Raw genomic sequence first — 18,929 nt, 5'->3', positions numbered from 1 at the left:
ATATATATATATATATATATATATATATATATATATATATATATATATATATATATATATATATATATATATATATATATATATATATATATATATATATATATATATATATATATATATATATATATATATATATATATATATATATATATATATATATATATATATATTTATGAATAAAACCTTTTCATATATTTAAGTTAAGTTGTATTTTTGTTTTTTATTTTTATCACATTTACGATAATAATTTTTTATTTTAAATTTAAATAATTTTAATTTTTATATTATATTTTTACATTTAAAATTGTTGATTTGTCAATTTTTAAATGACATATTATTTGTGACAAATATTTATATAATTTCTTTTATAACATTTTAAAAGCAAAATATTTATATTATATATTACTAAAAAAATAAATTAATCATCTATTTTTCAGTGTAAAAAAGTAAAAAAAAAAATTGACCAAAAATTATCATAGACCTTTAAAGATAAAAAAAACAAAAAATTATTTGTTATTAAAAAAATATACACCATTAATTTTAATTTTAAATGTAAAAGTGTGGGAAAAATAAAAACTATTTGAATTTGAAATATAAAAATTATTTTTATGAAAGAACTAAAATAAAGAAACCAAATTGTAATTTACTCTATATTTTATTTTATTAATATTAAAAAAATTGTTAGTATCTTCTCAAAAAAATTATTAGTATAATTAATAGAGATTTTTTATATGACTATTATTAAATTATCTTAAAGTTTACATATTAAATTTGACTTTTTTCTTTTTCTAGAAAAATTAATAGTATTATATTTGAAAAAAATCTAGAAATTTGTACTAAATTAAATCAGTATTAAGAAACCCATAGAAAAAGAAAAAAAACCAATGAAAGTTTATAGATGAAATACAAATTTAATAGATATAAATTTCCGATATCTAAAATTTCAGAACAAAAAAAAAAAAAGAAAAAGAAAGAAGAGAAAGCAAAAGCAAAGCATTACTATCTTATGACATGACACTTTAGTTCCAAATCAGTCACAAGAAAAGCACTGCATTGTTTCTTCATTCTTTGTTTTTTCTTCTTTTCTCTAACCATTCTTCTTTCACAATCACATACACATAAAGAGTGTGTTTTTTCTATGGTGTAGATGAATCACTGAACATGCTGTTGTTTTTCTTCTTGATTTCAATGGTTGGTTTTTCTTTTACTCCTTTTGGGTACCTAGATCTCTCTTTGTAGCTAGTTTTTTTTTTTTTTCTTTTCATTTTTTTTATATTTCTGGATTTTGCTAGCTTCTAGCCTTTTTTATTTAGGTTCTGTTACTTCTTTTTTGTTCCCTCACTTTACTTTTTTTTCTTAGAATTTTAGGTTTATTGCTCAAAAGTTTGTATTTTGAGGTAGAATGATTGATGGGTCATTGAGGTTTTGGTTCATTAATATTATATCTGTTATAGCCTTATAGCTGAATTACATTCTACCATTTCATTGTTTTTTTGCTCTGATTACATGTTTTTTAACAGTTCATATCAATTGTATAACATGAGCTCCTTTGTATCTTGGGCTGTATTTGAATTGGGAAATGGATAATACTAGGTTTGTGGTTGATGATGTCTATGGTTTCTGATTTTATTTGCTCTCCTTGCTTTCTTTTGTAGGAACATTAGGTTTTTATTTGATGATGTGATTATTTTGGGATTATGATATGAAGAGTGCAGCCGAGCCGAAAGTACTTCCTCGGACCTTGCCTGTCTTAGTTGAGGTATCTGATGCAGACTTAGCTGTTTTAAGAGAAGCTGGCCAGAGACTAATGTCGGGGCAGGATGTTTCATGTGTGCGTGCGGTTTCAAAAGCTCGGGATGGCTCTATGACGCGTTTGGCCTCCATTAGAGAAGCGGCGCAGTTATCGAATACAAGAATTGTTTTGGCAAGAGAAGATATGGAATTCAATACACAATCCTCTCGAGAGCCTGTCTCGGCTACGCCTACGGATCATGGAGAACTCTTGCCTGATGTTGAGACATTGAAGAGGAGTACTGATTCTTTTGGGGAAAATGGTTCGAGTTCATTTGCTGGTGCTAGTCACCCTCCAGAACCTGTGGATACTGATCTTATGAGAACGGTTTATATACCGATAGGTCGAAACAAACCCGAAGCTGGATTGTACATGAAGGGTCCTTTCCTTGAAGATCTTTCAATTTGTAATCTGACTAAGAAACCAAGCCTAGCTGTTGTTTCGCCTGCAGAAAGTACTCTTGAAGAATCAAATGACATGGGGAAGTTAGCATCACCAATTTCAGGTGCTCCTGCATCGCAGAATAACATGAATTCTCTACCTCGCCCGGATTCTGAGGAGAACGAATATGTTTGGGATTCTTCTTTGCCTCCAAGTGGAAATGCCAGTCCACATAGTAGTATTGATAGTGCTAGTGTTCTGAGAACAATGAGTATCGCTAATAGTTGTGCGAGTACGTATCGGAGCGATGCATTCACTAGTGATGGCGTGATTAGTGTAGACAAGAATTGTGATAGTATTAAAGGAAGTGTAAGGGGGGATTCACTCGAGAGTGCAAAAACTAGTGCTAGTCGGGCAAGTGATAGCAGCGGCCTCAGTGATGACAGCAACTGGAGTAACATCACTGGTAGTGCCAATAAACCACATAAAGGAAATGATCCTAGGTGGAAGGCTATCCTTGCTGTTCGAACTCGTGATAGAATTTTGGGCATGAGTCATTTTAAGTTACTAAGACGACTTGGTTGTGGTGATATCGGTAGTGTGTATCTCTCTGAGCTGAGTGCAACTCGGTGTTATTTCGCAATGAAAGTTATGGACAAGGCATCCCTTGCTGCCAGAAAGAAGCTGGTTAGGGCACAGACAGAAAGAGAGATACTGCAGTTGCTCGACCATCCATTTCTGCCAACGTTATACACACATTTTGAGACCGACCGATTCTCATGTTTGGTAATGGAATACTGTCCGGGCGGTGATCTTCATAATTTAAGGCAACGGCAACCAGGGAAACATTTCTCAGAGTATGCTGCACGGTATGTTTGTACCTTCCAGATATATGAAACTGTTTGTTAATTGCTTTGAATGATTTCCATCACAAATATTTGTTTTTTGTTGTCAAATGTCAATGATCATTTTACGTGTCCAAACGCGGTTGTGTAATTCAATGTGTGATGTTAATTATATTCCATAAGTTGCGACTTTTTGAGATTTGTTAGCTATATAAGAAAATAAATGAAAAAAGGAAATGTGGATGTTCAAATGAGTTTCTTTTATGATTTCTCACTCACATAAGCAAATTTTCTGTATGCAGCTTTTATGCTGCAGAGGTCCTGTTAGCAATTGAATATCTTCACATGCTTGGAGTTGTTTATCGAGACCTTAAACCTGAAAATGTACTTGTTCGAGAAGACGGTCACATAATGCTCTCAGACTTCGATCTTTCTCTTAGGTGTGTTGTTTCACCTACCCTTATCAGAACTCACGACAACGACCCTTCAAAATGGGCAGCTGGTGGTGCATTCTGTGTTCAGCCTGCTTGTATTGAGCCTACATCTGTATGCATCCAGCCTGTCTGTTTTATGCCTAAGCTTTTTTCTAAAAAATCACGGAAGCCTAAAGCAGATACTGGTCTGACAACTAGCGCACTTCCAGAACTTCTTGCCGAGCCAACATCAGCGCGGTCGATGTCATTCGTTGGCACACATGAGTATCTCGCCCCTGAAATAATCAAAGGAGAAGGTCACGGAAGTGCAGTTGATTGGTGGACATTCGGCATTTTCTTACACGAGTTATTGTATGGTAAAACCCCTTTCAAAGGATCTGGAAACCGAGCTACGCTGTTCAATGTAGTAGGGCAGCAGCTCAAGTTTCCCGAGTCGCCAACTACGAGTTACGCCAGCCGGGATCTAATACGAGGTTTGCTTGTGAAGGAGCCGCAGAACCGTCTTGGAGTGAAAAGGGGTGCAACCGAGCTCAAACAGCATCCTTTCTTTGAAGGCATAAACTGGGCGTTGATTAGGTGCAGTACGCCACCGGAAATTCCAAGACCAACGGAAACTGAACTACCGACAAAGTTTGAAGCAGTTGATAATAATACTGTCGGGGTTGGGAGCAATAGTAAGAAAATGGTTGATGGTAATACCGAAACGAAGCCCGGGGGTGGTAAATATCTCGACTTTGAGTTCTTTTAGTTTAGGTTCCTTACTCTTCTTTGTATTGTATTTACATTATTATTATCTGTTAATTTTACAATAGATGAGTTGCATTATCATGTATTGAAAATTTAGAACAATAGAAGAATTCCTTTTCAGTTGGAAATGATAGTTTATGGTAGGATGGATATGCCTTATTAAATTCCAAAATTCATATAGATATATCATGATCTAGTGTCTAGATACATAATCTAGATGTTTTTCATGAAGTTATTTCCATTTTGGGCAAGTTTTCTGATTTTGTTAGGTCAAGTTGAATTCATATGTTCTGTTATTCAAGGGTATATTATTTTTTTCATTAAGTTGCTCTCATAAGAGTGCATTTTAGATTTAATTTTGATACATTGGTTTTGTGGTCTGCATTTGCATGACCATGATTAGGCCATGAATCCCACATGTTTCAACTTGGGCCACATAGGAAAACAACGCAAAGGAATTTTACCTAGTTCTTGATGCTATTATTCAACGAGAAATAGAAGGGGATGTAAATTATTGAATTCAAGCTAAGTGGATGAAATGGAGATAACTTCATTAGCTTTATGAGGGGTTTTATCATATAGTTATATTTGCGATTTGTACGAGATAAATGTTGGGCGACTAAGAATCAACATGAGAATAAAGTAAGTGTAGCAGAGATGAAGATGTGTTAAATGTTAGTAAAATTAGACGAGATAAGATTAGAAAGAACAATATTAGAGAAAGTGTTTATAGTTTTCATGTATACAAGATTGGACTATTTTTTAAATGAATGATTTCAAGAACGAACTCTTTTCAAATGAATGATATAAAGAATTGAACCTGTTTTTTTTTTTTACGAGCGCGAGCATGTTACCAACTCTCACAACATTATATTGTTAATGACACTATTTAATCGCAACTAAATCTCATATCAATAGGCACAGGCTAATGTGAATTGAATCAACATATGCATTTTGGTGCTGGAGTGAACATTGTGATCATTCTCCTTTGTTGTTTGTTTCCTTGTAAACAAATAAAAGTGACCGTTGCAAAAATGTGCTATTTTTCTTTACAGTTACAATATGAAAAATATTAAATTGTAGTACACACTAATTTGAATGTCATCAAGTGGACCCAAAAACTAAAATAAAACCAACATTCGAAACATCAAAGAAGCTTCAACATATTGGATTTTATTCATCATGAAATTTCCATAACAAAAGTTCTTTTGCCTCTATATGAACCAAAAAAATCCAAAATTCTATATATGTACTAAAAATCTCGTACACATTACATCAAGTGTGTGTATTATGGCAATTCATGGAGCAACACAAAGAACACAAACCTCATCAACAACACCTTCATCATTTTCCGAAACATACCAATCAAAACAACCTCAAGAAAAACTCTACACTGACTTCAAAATCTATTGGCCCTTCAGCATTCCTTTAACCTCAGAAACCGCCGCAATTCGCATCATTCGAAACCTAGAAAATCTTGGACTATACTATACACTTTTCATATGGATCATACTTTTTATAATCCTCATCCCTCATCATAAAACATCCTTGATTCTGTTGGTTATAATGACATATGTGATAACCATTTATCATTTACTACTAAGAGCTTGTCCCAACAATATCATGTTTCATCGAAGAATCGATAAAAGGTTCGTGTTTGGTTTGCTAGTGTTTGCGACAGTGGTGCTACTGATTTTGACCGATGCGGGGATTCGTCTTGCGGTTACTTTAGCTTGTGCTGTGCCTTTGGTTTTGGTGCATGCTGTTTTATGGGTTAGTCAGTATGTTTTTGAGGTTGATAATGATGTTGATGTTTGTTGTTGTTGTTGTAACAAAGAATCGGCTTCACTTGTTGGCCATAGTGAGTTTGGAGCTGATGGCTTAGAGAATGTTTGATTTTCTTTAGAGATAGCCCTATTTGTGTGCATGCCTCTCCAAATATGATATCAAAGATTTCCCCTGATTCCAAGCTGGAAGTTGTTCTTTGAGGGTCGTTTACCTTAGGTGTGGGACTTTCAGAGCTCATGTTACTTTAAATCAACTTTACCTCTTACTCAAATTGTCTGATTTATGTTTCCATTATGTCAATTGTATTGTCTGACATTTGTTTATGGTTCATGGGTTGCGAGGCATCACGCCTCAGGATCCTTGTGCATAATCTTTTCTTACTTACCGAGGACAATTCAGAGGGTAAGGCACCCCTCTCCATTAGGGACATGGATCGTCTGACGTTATTGCGGGAAAGTTAGGCTACCATTCAAGTATTTATGTCCGTTAGATGAATTGGGAGGTTGAGATAATGCCATGTGGAATTGCTGTAAATTAAAAAAAAAAAAACTAATTTTTAAACACTGAAAAAGCTTGAACCAAGAACCCTATCATCTTGCTGCCACCTCCGCCGCCGAAGGTCATCATCCCAGACCATCCACCACCACGGGTCGTTGTCATCACTATTCCGCCGTGTAATCCTTTGCTTTCGTCTTCGCCGTGCCCATTGTCGATCTTCTTTGTTGTTGTCGACACGCTACAATTGGCTTCTGTCGTCATCTCCCCGTCCTCTGTTTTCTTTCTTTTGATTTTGTTCATTTTTAATCCTAGTTTCATTTGTTATGAATGTGTTATTGTTGCAAATCAATTTCATTTGGTACTGCTACAGTTTGATTTGCTTGTCACGAGTGAGAGAGAGATAACCAAAATTTAAAAAAGCAATCATGTAGTTGACGATAGTAGCAAAGAGACGACGGTCGCCGGTGACGGCAAGGTGATGATGGTAGAACTCACGGCAATAAATTTGGAAAAAATTTCCAGCGGCTGCTCACCTGTTTTTTGTTTTCTTTTGTTAAAGCCGCACTCGTGGCATTATTTAAGCCGTCCGATTTATTGAACGGCTAAAATTCATTGAACGACACTCTAACGTTGCCGCATTTATGTTAAAGAATTTGCTTCCCTCCATTAGCATGTATCCAAGGGAGTGAATAACATGTATATGTTATCGATTTTAGGAGTTTCAATTTTGATGGATACATCCGCCTTCCGAGCATTTTTGTTGAACATGCACTACTTCAAAAAACACATCTAATATCGGATGCGAAATGTATTTGACGTCGGATACGAGAGCGAGGTAACGTAGGTCGTTATGAAAAACTATCCCTTATCACCTCGGTTATTAAAACGCTGAGGGGAAAAGCTAACTGCACGTGGGTTCGATTCCCAACATCAACATTTTTATTACTTTTAGAACTAGATGGAGAAACACACTAACACAAATAGTAATGGAGAACAACAATAACAAGAACCAAATTAACAAAAACAAAAATAACATCAATGGCGTAATTCATTAGGAACCTACAATGTACATATAATTACATCAAATTATGCGTAAGAAGGAGTGGAAGGAATATCAAAAAAGGAAAAAAAATTGAAAAGACAAAAAGATGTAATCGTTCAGCAACTCAATGTAGTTAGTCTACCAGAAGATCTTTCCAACTTCCAAGATAAGAAAATGTGGAGAATTAAATAAGCAATAATTAGAAGGAATTACTAGTACTTGACATGCGTAGAATCTTTTGGCTTTTAGACTTCCAAAGATCTGAGAAGAGGAAGAATCATAAGAATTAGAAGAATCAATATAAAAGCGAAAGAACTTCATCCAGAGAAATCAGAGAAGATGAAGAATCAAAATGAGTACTTCTGCTGAAACTTTATCCAAAGAAATCAAAGAAGAGGTCCAAGTCATGAATAAAGCAAAACAGAAACTGAGTACTTCATGCAATGTTGAGAGAACATAAGTTGATGCGGATGTAGAGGTCCAAGTCGTTGAAAGAGACCATGCTACCGAACCTTTGAGACCCAGGAGAGCTCTCAAGAAGAGGAGATCAAGAAGAAGAAAGGTGAAAAGGTCAGTCATCATCGATTCTGATGATGATGATGAAGCAGATTATACTTAGTCAAATTTTCTGTCAGCCTAAGGATTTAGATATGATTAATAAAAAATAAATTTTTTGTAATTTTACTTAATGAAAGTTTTATTCTATGATTTCATATCTGTTAGCTTAAGATTACAACTAATTTAGGGGTTTCATTCTATGGTTTCATACACACTAATCTATCAGCTTTCATCCTATACTAAATTTGAATAAAGCTAAAACAAAAATAAAGGAAATGCTTCTTATATAAAAATTATAACATATAGTAAATTATCTTGGAGAGGTCCAAGTCTTTCCCATATTCATTGATTCTTGAGGCAATTTATACGTTAACCATACAAAACACCAAAACCAAAATCTAAAACAACGTAAAGTAATGTTTCTCAACAACAACAACAACAACATGCAAGAGCAACAATAATGGAGAACAACAAGAACAATAGTAATGGAGAACAACAACAACAAGAACAACAATAATGGAGTACAACAACACAATAACAATAATAACATACCGGTGAGATATTTTTTTCGTTCGCTATGACTCATAGGAGAAGAAGTATTCTTTCGTTAGGGCTCGAAAATTGATTTAGGTAGACACTTAAAGAATTAAAAAGATAAAGAGTATTTATCTCAGATAATCTAAAAAACCGAGGTAACAAACCATCCCATAAAATATACAAAAAATAAAGGCCCCTTTTTGGTTGCAGAAAAAATAAAAATTTAGGAGTTTTTATCCCGATTTTACAAAAAACCGAGGTAATATATCTGTCGTAAAATCTTAAAAATAAAGGCGTGCTTTTGGTTCCATATAAAACATTAAATAAAAGGAGTCGAGAATTGAACCTCAAACCCTGAGCATATATTTATGTCGGTTTTATTTAAATCTGAGATAACTGTTTTATTATTATTATTTTTTAAATAAAACAAGGCCCTCCGGTCACATGTACACGCGGTTTTTTATCGTACGTGGTGAAAGTTTCTTCATAAAAAGCATTATTTGTTGTAGTGATGAATTCTGGTTATAGTTATGTTAATTGACCTTTAAGGTCTGAGGAACCTGTATTGAGCCCCATGGTGTGTGTTAATGTTCATTTATAAACTTACGAGATATATCACATGGGTAGCCTGTAGCACCCTTCTAAATCCACATTTATTTTGCATATAATCTACGAAAATTAAATCAAATAAAATCACCAACTCAATGATGTCACACTTCATAAAAAACATCATAATAACAATCCTGCTCCGTAACACGGGTTACATCACATTAAAAACGTCGCAGCGGAATCATCGTCAAATAATAAACTTCTTCAAAAAATTACTCATAAATATTTGGTCTTATCACAACTTGGATTCAAAACCGTGTTTGACATTCGAAAACCTGATGAAAATAGTTTAATCACATATAATAATCACTCGCAAAATAAAGCGTTCCCAACCCGATGTTACATATCAGAGAAAGACACCACTAATACAACGTAACTTAATTCTATTCGAAGCTATCCTCGAAACTTCTAGGAACTACTCCAGGTCACCTGCGTGTTACCCACGTGGAGACAACATTCAAACAAAAGGGTGAGTAATCACAATTCATTATAAAAGATATAAGGAAAAGAGTAGTAGTTACAATCAACACCATCACAATATAACACATATCAATCACCAACACATCATACTCACCGGTACACTATAATAGCACCTAGACATCTTTTACCGTCAAAGCATCATATAATCACATATATCACAATTATCGTCACATCACAACTCATCAACAAAACTTATGCGATGTCACATAGGATGTTAATGCAACAACACCGACTCAATGCATATGGTACCAAAATTATGAACACTTGGTTCATCACCTTCCAAAGATCCGCACCATGGGATCAGTTCCCTCTTGGAACCGGATTACATCACAAATGCACTCAATCCGCACAATGGGATTGAGGCACGTCACAAGCGGACCGGCGTCCAAAAATGCTATGAATGCATGATGGACAACAACATCATATAAATTTCGACCATGACTAGTCAACTGCATCATCATTCACATAGTCATCATTACATAGCATGCAAATATGTATATTCATGCAACATCATTAAAAAATCATCACGATACCATAAACATCACAACAACATCATTGCAACCACACTTAAAGTTCGTCATTTACAAAAAGACTTCATAGCATGCACGACAGCGACAATCACATTCCTAAACATATTGGACATCGATATAGTGGGAAAACGATTCACCTATTTATGCCATGTTATCTTTCAGTTTATTATCTTTCGAACACTTCAAACGGTTCTTCATTTGGAAATACGATAAAAAATTTATAATCAAAACCGTACGGGAAAAGTAACATTTTGGGCAAAATCTGAGTGCAAGTGCCGGCACATACGAGTTTCCGGTCGGTACATGTACTGCTCTATTTAAGCATGTAGACACTGACTTTTATGTGTCGGCACATACAACCTTACGTGTTGGCACATACGGTAACTTTTAACAAAAGTTGTTTTTTGCGTGCATGTGTCGACACATAAGTCTAATAGGCCGACACATACAGTTCTAATTTTTAAAATCACTTTTTCAAAGAATCATGTGTCGCCACATGGTTCATATAGGTCTGCACATATTATTGCGTTTGGCACAAAATCACTTTTTAAAAGCACTTTTTCAAAGATTTACCATGACAGAACCTATGCAAGGAAATTACATATTCACAAATCCAATATTTTGCTATCATAACATTTCCAAATCATTATCATGTTATAGAAATCATAGGTTACAACACAACATAACAATGTAATCAATTCATTGATTATCATTCATCCATCTTCATTCACAACACATCAAATCATCATCATCATCAATACATAATCATCATAATTTTCATCAAATCATCATACAAGACAAAAACTTACCACTACCTTAACCCGATATCAATCTTAATAAACCTGATTACACCCTCTTACCTCGAATTCCTAGCAATTGGTCCTCTTCTTTCGCGTTCAATAGGAAATCCTCTTTGGTTCTCTTTGCCCTAGCTTTCACTTCGCGTCTTCTCTCTATTCTACGATGGTATAGAATGAATCCTATATATCTTATTTTCTCTTTTTACTTTGTTACCCCTTATATCCTTTCTATGTTACTCCTCTTATGCCCTTATTCACTTTCTCACCTTAAAAATCCGCAAAGGCCAATAATAAAGTGGCTGAAGTGAAGTTTGTTCAAGTTGGTGGAAAATAGAAGATGTCAGATAGAAGGCCTCAACATCCGTAAAGACATCAGAAGAATTTATCAGGAAGTAAGAATCAAATATGCCATTATTGTGAAAGGTTTGGTCATATAAAAGCCTTATGTTACAAATTATATGGCTATCCCAGGACGGTTCCACAATCCATAAAGGGACAGACTAGTGTTAAAGCAAAGAAGAAGTGGATTTCCAAAAAGGCTGTGAATGCCCTCATAGGTCACACTTCTCTCAGAGCTTCCACTAGAGATGACTGGTATTTTGATAATGGGTATTCTAAACACATGACCAGTATCCTGAAATATTTGGTAGATATAAAGCCACACTCTACTAGCTATGTCACTTTTGGCGATGGATCAAAAGATAAAATAAAAGGTGTGGGTAAGTTGGACCATGAAAGACAGCCAAGCCTGACAATGTTTTGCTTGTTAAGGGGCTAACTGCTAACTTGATAAGTATTAGTCAATTATGTGATCAGGGTCTCAAAGTTAACTTTACTAAATCTGCTTGTAGCAAATAAGGAAGGCGAATTTATCATGAAGGGATCCATATCAAATGATAACTGCTACTTATAGAGTCCTTAAGAAACTGAATGTTTTTCAACATGTTTAATGTCAAATGAGGACGAAGCTAAGCTATGGCATCAAAGGCTTGGCCATCTGCACTTGAAAGGTATGAAAAAAATCTTATCAAATGAAGCTGTCACAGGTATTCCTAAACTGAAGATTGATGAAGAAAGGATTTATGGTCAATGTCAATTTGGGAGGAAAACTAGGATGTCCCATAAGAGGCTTCAACATCTTACTACCACTTCTAAGGTTCTCGAGCTACTTCACATGGACTTAATGGGACCAATGCAGGTCGAAAGTCTTGAGGAAAGAAATAAGCTTATGTTGTTGTTGATGACTTCTCAAGATTCACCTGGGTGAGCTTTATCAGAGAAAAGTATGAGGTGTTTGAAGTCTTCAAAGAACTGTGTCAAAGGATCCAAAGAGAGAAAGGGTGTAATGTGGTCAGAATCAGAAGTGACCATTGGAAGGAATTTGAGAACAACAAATTTGAAGAATTATGTTCTTCAGAAGGGATTAGTCATGAATTCTCATCACCTATCACTCCTCAATAAAATGGGGTGGTGGAATGCAAAAATAGGACTATCCAAGAATGTGCAAGGGTCATGCTTCATGCTAAGAAGCTTCCATATTATTTTTAGGCTGAAGCCATGAACATTGCATGTTACATTCATAACAGAGTGACCATCAGATCTGGAACTTCATTTACTCTCTATGAATTGTGGAAAGGAAAGAAGCCAATTGTAAAATATTTCCATGTATTTGGAAGTAAATACTACATTCTGCCTGACCGTGAGTAGAGGGGGAAAATGGACCCTAAAAGTGATGAGGGAATATTCTTGGGATACTCTATCAATAGTAGAGCATACAGAGTGTTCAACACAAGAACCAAGGTGATAATGGAGTCCATAAATGTGGTGGATGATGACTCAACAAAAGAAGTTGATGTCACAGGTGATGTTGAAATATCCTTTCCTATGGATAATGTTGAAACATCTGCTCTTGTGGATAATGTTGAAACATCCTTTCCTCTAGATGTTAATGTTGGTGACTCAAGTGCAAATGCAGAGCCCGAAGACTCTGAGACAATTGATAAAGGACCCTCTATAAGGATTCAGAAAGATCATCCTAAAGAGCTTATCATAGGAGATCTGATTAAAGGAGTAATTATCCACCAGATCAAGAGAAGTTGTGTCAAACTCTTGCTTTGTTTCAAAATTTGAACCAAAGAATGTCAAGGAAGCTCTGACTGATGAATTCTAGATTAATGCTATACAAGAGGAACTTGAGCAGTTCAAAAGGAATGAGGTTAGGGACTTAGTACCAAGACCTGAAGGGACGAATGCTATTGGGACAAAATGAGTGTATAAGAACAAGTCAGATGAACAAGGTGTTTTTACCAAAAATAGAGCCAGACTTATTGCTCAAGGATACACTCAAATTGAAGGACTGGACTTTGATGAAACATTTGCTCTTGTGGCTCGCCTCTAGTGATGCCATGTAGGCAATATCACTAGGCTTTCGCTCGGTGGGCTCGTGTAGTCATGATGGCGTATTTGCACTAGCGTTCACACACTTGCGTATGAGTGATTGACGGGGTCATAATGCCACTTAGGCAATGTCACTTCGGTAACTCATCACAGATGAATTTCCATGTAGCTATTTATCCGATTCACTTGTGGTGTGCATGTCCAAGTCTTTTGATATTAGGCACGAGGGATAACCCATCGAGGATATGGTTGTGTGGCCTAAGTAATGGCAATAACTTGCTTCTGAATTCTTCGTACAAGGATACGAGTCTGCGTACTTATGTTGTTGGCTGTGTGCCGGTTTGCATTGTTAATCACATTGGTTAGTTATGAAACTACCAATGGTGATTTTACCCGACCGTGAGGAAAACTCCGGATCCACGGTGGATCCGTTTTGATTGCATGAACCTTGTAGAACTGAGTGCACCCTTAAGAAAGGGAGACTCACTCAGATTTAGTAATCTCACCCATTCCAATTATCTTTTTCAGGTGGTTCGAGGCAAGATAAAGACACGAGTAAGATGACTTGGTCTTGCGGCGATGTTTCCTGGTGATGTTTTATTTCTTTATTATCTTTCAGCTATGTATCTTTTGGATGATGTATTAGTACCTATTGGGAATTTTGTATTTTGGCCATGATGTATTCGACATTTGTACTTGTACTAATACTATTTATCCATTTTGGTGCTTATGTATGACTTTCATGTACCATTTTAATATCATATGCATGTTATCCTAGGCCATAATATGTGTGGGGCGTTACAATATCATTTAATCTTACTACTAAAATTAAATCTCAATATTTATATATAATACCTATTATATATTTTTTTTAATTATTTATAGTAAAGTAGAATACATCCTTATATTATATTATATTTATTCATGATTTTTTTTAATTATACTGTGATACTTATGTGAACGCACGGATACTTTATTAGTCATAGGATATGAAATACATTTTGAAAATGATTAAAAAATTAATGGAGACACTTGCCTACACACTAATGTGAATATCTCCTTCCGTGCCTTCCTTGGTTCATTTTCCTTCAACTCTTTAACTTTTTCATCATCAACACTCTTATATTACTGTTTTGTTGTTTGCCCCCTTATATATCATGAAAAGATATATAATAACCAAAATATAATAAAAGGTTGTTAAAATATTGGGTGACCTAATGGGACAAACAAGAAGACACACACTTGCATGTAAAAGACATTTAATTAATAATGACCCTAGTTTTCTAATGTTTTCTTTCATTTCTATAAGTGCTAAAGAAGCTTCGTTATATTTTGATACAAAAAGTTTAATATCATATATGAAAAATAGAAAACAAATATGATTGAAATGTCAAAGTTTGTTTATATTATGATAATTTTTGTATTTTTCGTTGTAAGTGTTGCAAGCTCAGGTAAGTTTTTTTCCATCCTTCTTAAATTGTTTTCTTTATCATTCACTTTTTAAATTGTTTTTTTATTGTGTATTTTTTATAAAATATTTGCTTTCAGAATTTTTTTTGACTTTAATATATTATTGTAATAAAATGATCCTAATATGTTATTGTTATACATCACAGGAGTTCCTTGGCATTGTAATGAGGATAAAAATTGTCATTATAGACTGTGCTTTCCTTACATAACTATTTGTGCCGTTAATCGTTGTATTTGCCTGAAAATAAAATTTTCTGATGTAATTAATCCTGATTGATTGGTTTAGTAGTTGAAGATTGAGCCTTGAGAATGTGCTCTTCTCAAAATTTTAAATTCGAATTCCGCTGAGTATAAATAGTTATATGTTATAGACTTGAGAAAAGCAATTACAAACAAAAGTGATTTCTTTCACATGAATAAAGAAAGTTAGTGAATTTCATATAGTGAAATTACTACTCCCTCTATTATATATTATAAGTAAATTTAAACTTTAATTTTGATTTCATATAGTGAAATTACTACTCCCTCTATTATATATTATAAATAAATTTTATCTTTAATTTTGATTTCATATAGTGAAATTACTACTCCCTTATTATATATTATAGGTAAATTTTAACTTTAATTTTGATTTCATACAGTGAAATTACTATTCCCTCTATTATTAAATTATAAATAAATTTTAACTTTTTAAAATTTATTAAATAATTAATATATTTGATCTATATATAAGATAAAATATATTCATTATTTAAAAAAAATTTAAAATTATAATTTATTTATAATATGATACGGATGAAGTATATTATCAACTTTAAATATTTTTAAATTATATTAAAAGTGTAATAGTCATACATAGCATACAAATTATTAATGTTTTTGTTTATAAGAGTGATGAGAGAGTAATTATATGTTAATTCTAAATTTATAACTATTTATAATTTATATACATCGTAATATTGTCACGCTTATGATTACTTTGTTTACTTTTAGAAGATATATTAACCTCACTATTATAATTACCGACTTCTATAAATAAAGGCAATCCTATGGAGAATTTAAAAAAAAAAGATGAAGTAAATTATGAATAACTTAATGCGATAATTTTAGAACAAGTTACTTCTACTTGAACTAAAATTTATTATTTAAAAATAAATAGGAAATGAAAAATATAACTTTACCCGTTATTCTTAAACAAAGAGCATGCAATAATGCATTTCAAAATCACAAGAGTTTTTTGAATTTACAACACTTTTAGATTCATATACAACCAATTATTAAAAACTTTATCAGTTTTATAAAACATAGCACTTCATAAATATATAACTTCAATATCTCTAAAACAAATAGCAGATATATAATAAATGATTATATATTTGTTATTTGTTTTTATTAATAATGCGTTAAAATAAAATAAAAAACTCATACCTCTAATTTTATGACTCTTAGAAAATGTTCCTCTTTTTGTTTTGTTTTTATATCCAAGATAACAAAAAATAAAACATTAAAATCACCATATCTAAGAAAATATTAAAATGAAGATGAAAAGAAATTAGGTTACAAAAGTTTTACCTTAAGGAAGTTAGGAGAACGAGATGAGTTTTCTAAAAGTGCGAGAGTTGCGTTCGTATAGAAAGAGGATTCATTGCAGAAGAGGGTTTAAAATTTCAGCACAATGAAGTTTCTAGGTGGTGGCGGATTTTAGAGTAAATAGAAATAGAAATAAAAAAATGACTGTAACACATTTTCTAAGCAACAAATCAATTCATAGAAACAAGAGTTATTGTAGAAAAAACTAGAGAAGTGGAAAAGTGACAATCGAAAAGTTGAGGAGAGAGAAAGTGAAAAAACTTAAATATTAAATATTATAAAATGAAATTGGTATGTCTAGAGAGGTAAAACTTAAGTTAGGTTTTTTTAAGCAAAAAGAGAGAAAAATACTTAAAAAACACAAATATCTCGACTAGGTTGATACCTCATGAGAATCCTCTATCCTCTGTCTTTCACTCTGAATATTATTAAATAAAAAAGAAAAAAAAAAGTATATTATAGGGGGAATCAAAACCCTCAAAGGGAAGTAAAATTCAAAAATAAAATAAAAACCTAAAAGAAATGAAAGTTAGGAAGACCCAAGCAGTCACCAAAAAAGTCGTCCCTAATGATGTTGGGCATGAATATCCACCAAATTGTGTCTTAAACCAAATCACCCTAATTAGCAAGTTTATTCGCACAACCGTTACCCTTTCCTAAAATATGACACGATACCACCTGAAGCTAAAGATGAAAAAAATTATGCCAATGATTTTAGAAGCGACAACGGACAATTAAAGGGTTATTGAAAGCCAAAAGACCACTCCTAGAATCACCTTCAAGAGATACGAGCCCAACTGTGTTGCATTGCTAATTCAATAGCCAACCTAAAACCATGTAGCTCACACTCAAAAATAGAAACCTGACCAATATTGGATAGAACCCACCAAGGTAAGCCCCACTATGATCTCTAAGAATACCTCCACAAGCTACATTTAAATCCACTACAGAGCCATCGGTATTAACCTTAACCCAAAGGGTCATAGGAGGCATCCAAATGATATTCACATTATATTTTAGGCTCCTATGCTGCAGAAAGACAAAAAATTTATCCTAAATCTCAATGTTCGAAGATATGGAAAGACAACGACCGTTGAAATTACTACCATTGATATAAATCGTTGTAACAATACTTTCCCGTGCAACAAGAAGAGAAATTTTTGCATCTTGAAAGCGAATAAGGCTGCGACCATCCCAATAGTGTGTAAATTATGAATGATGCCTGCAATAGTAATATCTCTTATATGTGAACTACACCTCTGAGGGATGAAGGAAATAGTATATTCTATATATATATATATATATATATATATATATATATATATATATATATATATAGGGAATGTATCAAGTAGGAGGGTTTTTAAATAAGAGATAAGAGGATTTAATGCTAACCATTGGATTAATCAAGAGAGAGAAATAAATTATTTATTAAAATATTAATATAATTATTATTTCTCTCTCTTGATTAATCCAATGATTAGTATTGAATACTCCTATCTCTTATTTAAAAATTCCTCCTACTTGATACATCCCCTATATATATATATATATATATATATATATATATATATATATATATATATATATATATATATATATATATATATATATATATATATATGTGATAAATCAATGCAAACACGAAGGTTCTCATCTATAAGAATTTTCCTATGCATGAGTCTTCGGAAAATAAAAGAATGAGACGAAGGAATACATGTGCGCCATATCAAGGAAGACCAATCAACCGACAATAATGGATGATGCAAAAAAAGAAAAGCTTGTTTTGCAGTTAATATCCCGTCAGATGAATGAGACCAAACGAGCTTGTCAACAAGAGGACATACAGGCAAAATAATACTAAATAGCCGATGAGTGATCTCTGTATTTCTTAAAATATCAGCAGGAAGATCTAGATCACCATTTGAAATGATAGAAGAAAGTTTACCTTGAAGCATCGAATGCCGAGATTGAGGAAGCGCTAATAAATTCACTAACGAAGCTCCAAGCCAATCATCTGTCCAAAAATTCATATGTTCCCTTGTGCTAATAATCCAAACCGAATTAGAAATGAGAGTATCCATATGATCTCTGATATCCTGTCACACCGAAGAATGGAATTATCGTTGTCTTGGTCGACCATAAGAAAAGGGGTCAGGTTGATGTGCATAAGGTATATCCTTATGCACGATGCATAAGTCTCGTACGAGTAATATTTAAATTGTTCCAAGTAACATTTTAGTTAGAAGCGAGTAACAATATCATAATCCATGAATAATATATGCATTATTTGTACACATCTATTAATTGTGAGTAATTATTAATTGTGAGTAATGAGTACACTATTCTGAGTAATATTTTCACCATTCTAAGTAATATCGAATTGTAACTATTTTTGAGTAATATATTCATTGTTCTGAGTAATATTTAT

The 18,929-nt window shown here is 33.2% G+C and overlaps 2 protein-coding genes and 1 long non-coding RNA gene across 3 annotated transcripts; all 3 read left to right on the top strand.

The window, feature by feature from the left end:
- Positions 1-973: 973 nt before the first annotated feature.
- Positions 974-4,319, top strand: LOC131609764 (serine/threonine-protein kinase D6PKL1-like). Its single transcript, XM_058881556.1, has 3 exons — positions 974-1,191; positions 1,656-3,042; positions 3,321-4,319. The coding sequence occupies exons 2-3, from the start codon at positions 1,703-1,705 to the stop codon at positions 4,198-4,200; spliced, it is 2,220 nt and encodes a 739-aa protein (XP_058737539.1). The 5' UTR covers positions 974-1,191; positions 1,656-1,702; the 3' UTR covers positions 4,201-4,319.
- Positions 4,320-5,415: 1,096 nt separating this feature from the next.
- Positions 5,416-8,098, top strand: LOC131612208 (uncharacterized). Its single transcript, XM_058884013.1, has one exon. The coding sequence runs from the start codon at positions 5,418-5,420 to the stop codon at positions 6,093-6,095; it is 678 nt and encodes a 225-aa protein (XP_058739996.1). The 5' UTR covers positions 5,416-5,417; the 3' UTR covers positions 6,096-8,098.
- A 6,413-nt stretch (positions 8,099-14,511) lies between these two features.
- LOC131612207 (uncharacterized) lies at positions 14,512-15,349 on the top strand. Its single transcript, XR_009287318.1, has 2 exons — positions 14,512-14,889; positions 15,055-15,349. It is a non-coding gene; the product is annotated as an uncharacterized LOC131612207 (long non-coding RNA).
- The last annotated feature ends 3,580 nt before the right edge of the window (positions 15,350-18,929 follow it).

This window comes from Vicia villosa, linkage group LG6 (genome assembly GCF_029867415.1).
Source record: "Vicia villosa cultivar HV-30 ecotype Madison, WI linkage group LG6, Vvil1.0, whole genome shotgun sequence".
NCBI lineage: Eukaryota > Viridiplantae > Streptophyta > Magnoliopsida > Fabales > Fabaceae > Vicia > Vicia villosa.
This window is presented reverse-complemented; position numbering and strand designations above follow the sequence as displayed.